We start from the raw sequence: 3,826 nt of genomic DNA, 5'->3' as shown, positions 1-3,826 counted from the left end.
AATCAACCCTCAAATACCATAACCCACCATAAATCCTGATTTCCCTTACCTTGTGCCTTGATTTTAAAAAAAATAAAAATATACCCAAAGTTTTGGATCCTTTGCCATGTACTTACCATAAACCCTAGTTAAATATTAGTCGTCCTTGTCAATGCCAGTGGAAACCAAAATTCAATGTGAACGAAGAACAAAAAGGAGAGTTGACTTGACAGCATGTGGTATATACTGTCAATGGATTCCGTTTCTGGATCCTATAAATGCACGGTCGTTCCACCAGCCTCCTCTCTCAAGTCCTTACTTCGTTCCCTTCTCTTCTTCTTCTTTCTCTTTCTCTAATGGCGGTACCTGTTCACTCCTCTGTTTGATATCAGATACGGGGTGGTAGTTCGTTAAGACTTTCTTGTCCCAAAGGGTAAAGAAATCAAAATTCTGCTTCGGGTTATTGAAGATTTTTATTCTACTTTTTTTTGGTTTGTGATTTTGATCTTACAGTGGCTGGATCGTTACGTTTTCGTGGTTGAATCGTTGAAATCGATGTTATGAATGAATCGTTCTGGTTTGCTTACCCTATTTATGTATTTTCATTTTCATTTTCTTTCAAGTTGAAGACGCCATTCTTTTTATTTGCCTCTCTGTGAATCTATCGGCCGTCTGCTTCAGATTTAATGTAATATATATTTATCGAATTTGTGGGATTATAATTTTATAATCGTCACTCTTTTTCTCTTGACTGCTTCAGATTTAATTTAACGTATGTACTTGTCTGAGTTTTCGGTTTCTTCTGCTTCAATTTATATATTTTGGACTCATTTCTGTCTGTAAACTACCTAGTTTTTAATGGTTTCTTTCTTAAAACTGATTGGTGGTTGATGCCCGGCGAGGATTTTGGTCTTACTGATGAGGACGATAAGACTGGAAAGTCCTAAATTTTTATTAATGTGCTTCCGCCCTTTTCTGCTCTTTCTGTTTACTTTTCCGGTTATCACGGGACGTGCATGCAGAAGAAGATCTTAAATCTCCGAAAATCTCTCCGTTTCGATTTCATCTTTCTGTCTTTGTTCTTATTTTCTTACTCTGCAACTCCTGTGGCTCCTTCTTCTCCGATTAGATATAAGGTATGTTTTCCATCCCTTATCCGTTTATCCTTTAAAATCACAGTAGCAGAAAGTTGACACGTTTGGCTTTCTCTTCGATCTTTCCGCCTCTCTGAAATTTTTACCATCTTTGTCCTTCTCATCATCAATGAGGTCAAATGCTGAACTTTTCGGAAAGAAACTCTTTAACCCCTTTTTTGTTTTCTTTCTTCAAGTCCCGACTGTGACAATTGAAAACCTCTTTAAAATCCTGATTTTAAATCGAAAAAAATCCTTGCCCATAATAAGTCTGGTTGATAGTGTCTGTATTTGATCCGAAAAATCTTAGCTTGTGTGATGGACTTTTCTGCAAATCAATGGTGATGTCAGTGGTGGGCACGGATATGTCTGTACTCCGAATTGATGGGATTCGATATGACCACCTTGACTTTTAATCAAATCAGACTTTCTAAATTCACGACTTCGTGGTTTGCTAGGCCGGAGTTGAGAATTTCTTTCTTTTGTGACAGGAGTTTGAATTTTCTGGGTTTCGTGACTGTCGTCCGAATATAAAAGACACGAAGGAAGAAGCAGCATAACAGAGAAGGAATCGAGTGATCAACAATGGCAGGGCAGCAGCTTCAAGTTTTAAATGCCCTCGATGTGGCCAAGACGCAGATGTACCACTTCACTGCTATCGTAATTGCCGGCATGGGTTTCTTCACCGACGCTTATGATCTCTTCTGCATCTCCCTCGTCACGAAGCTCCTCGGTCGAATCTATTACTTCGAGGGAGATCCCAAGAGGCCCGGGGGACTTCCCCCGAATGTCTCCGCCGCCGTCACCGGTGTCGCCTTCTGCGGGACTCTCACCGGGCAGCTCTTCTTCGGTTGGCTCGGAGACAAGATGGGTAGGAAGAAAGTCTACGGGATGACGCTCATGATCATGGTCATCTGCTCCATCGCCTCTGGTCTCTCTTTTGGCAAAGATCCTAAAGGGGTCATTGCTACCCTGTGCTTCTTCCGCTTCTGGCTCGGCTTCGGCATTGGCGGGGACTACCCCTTGTCGGCCACCATCATGTCGGAGTACGCGAACAAGAAGACCCGTGGGGCTTTCATAGCCGCCGTCTTTGCCATGCAGGGATTCGGCATCCTCGCCGGAGGGATGGTGGCCATAATCGTTTCTGCGGCTTTCAAGGCCAAATACGACGCTCCCAGCTATATAGAAGACCCGGCAGGATCCACCGTCTCGCAAGCGGATATCGTCTGGAGGATCATCCTCATGTTCGGTGCAATCCCGGCGGCCATGACTTACTACTGGCGGATGAAGATGCCGGAAACAGCCCGGTACACCGCCCTCGTGGCCAAGGACGCAAAGCAAGCGGCCGCCGACATGACCAAGGTACTGCACGTGGAGCTCGAAGCGGAGCAAGACAAGGTGGAGAAGTTAACCGATGCCTCAGACAACCGATTCGGGCTCTTCTCGAAAGAGTTTCTCCGCCGGCATGGGCTTCATTTGCTGGGAACGAGCGCCACCTGGTTCCTCCTGGACATCGCCTTCTACAGCCAGAACCTGTTCCAGAAAGACATCTTCAGTGCAATCGGGTGGATCCCCAGTGCCGGCACCATGAATGCGATCGAGGAGGTGTTCCGAATCGCAAGAGCCCAGACCCTCATCGCTCTGTGCAGCACAGTGCCGGGCTACTGGTTCACAGTAGCCCTGATTGACCACATCGGCCGTTTCACGATCCAAGTGATGGGATTCTTCTTCATGTCCGTCTTCATGTTCGCCCTCGCCATCCCCTACAACCACTGGACCAAGCATGATAACCGAATCGGGTTCGTGATCATGTACGCATTCACCTTCTTCTTCGCCAACTTCGGACCTAACAGCACGACTTTCATCGTGCCGGCGGAGATCTTCCCGGCGAGACTGAGGTCTACCTGCCATGGAATCTCGGCGGCCGCAGGAAAGGCCGGGGCCATGGTGGGTGCATTCGGGTTTTTATACGCAGCACAGAATAAGGACAAGACGAAGACAGATCCCGGGTATCCACCCGGTATTGGGATGAAGAATTCTCTGATAATGCTGGGAGTGTGCAACATTTTGGGCTTGCTGTTCACCTTCCTGGTGCCTGAATCGAATGGGAAATCACTAGAAGAGATGTCCAGGGAGAACGAGGAAGAAGAAGAAACGGAGAACGGAGTCCCGGTTTCGAGAAAGACGGTACCAGTCTAGCATAGAAGCGTCACATCCTTCTCCTGTAAACCTGTAAACCCTTAAGCTGCTTTTGCTCAAAAACCCATAGTCTCCATTAGATAACAGAGAGATGATCACCGTCTCTACTCGGGTTGCTAGCAACTCTTAATGATATCTCTATTTTGATTCTCTGTATCAACTATCAAGCAGAGCCTCCATTGGAGCACCATTCCACACCGTGAACAGGAATTGAGTTTCCTTTTCCTCGGATTTCATTGGAAAACCTAATTTTCTTTTCCCTTTTACGTAATCTTACCTTAATGCAAACCTGTATAAATCTTATTGTATTTTCATTATTTTTTTTTCTTCTACGATTATTATTATTACTCTCATTAATTTAAAATTAAAACGTCTAATTCAAATCAGGCGCATGGGAATAGAAGTTCCTTAAAAAAACTCAAATTTCAGTAACTCAACTAGGTGGGTAATTCATATTTCCATGTTTCCATCATTGCAATCTTTCGGGTAATTCATGTTTCTATGATCCTTGATCC

At 44.9% G+C, this 3,826-nt stretch overlaps 1 protein-coding gene across 1 annotated transcript; it reads left to right on the top strand.

Annotated features, from left to right (window-relative positions):
• The first annotated feature begins 313 nt into the window (after positions 1-313).
• Positions 314-3,535, top strand: LOC137938699 (inorganic phosphate transporter 1-4-like). The gene is made up of 2 exons (XM_068783702.1): positions 314-412; positions 1,604-3,535. Exon 2 carries the CDS (start codon positions 1,698-1,700, stop codon positions 3,309-3,311), a length of 1,614 nt encoding a protein of 537 aa, XP_068639803.1. The 5' UTR covers positions 314-412; positions 1,604-1,697; the 3' UTR covers positions 3,312-3,535.
• The last annotated feature ends 291 nt before the right edge of the window (positions 3,536-3,826 follow it).

This window comes from Aristolochia californica, unplaced genomic scaffold (genome assembly GCF_029961685.1).
Source record: "Aristolochia californica isolate CCGP_79_NKW_82.1479 unplaced genomic scaffold, dmAriCali1.0.hap1 SCAF_8, whole genome shotgun sequence".
Classification (NCBI taxonomy): Eukaryota; Viridiplantae; Streptophyta; class Magnoliopsida; order Piperales; family Aristolochiaceae; genus Aristolochia; species Aristolochia californica.
The sequence above is the reverse complement of the archived record's forward strand: the minus strand, read 5'-3'. Positions and strand labels throughout refer to the sequence as shown.

Excerpts from the sequence above, each read along its gene's own strand:
- LOC137938699 (XM_068783702.1), top strand. The coding sequence starts at position 1,698 with ATGGCAGGGCAGCAGCTTCAAGTTTTAAATGCCCTCGATGTGGCCAAG.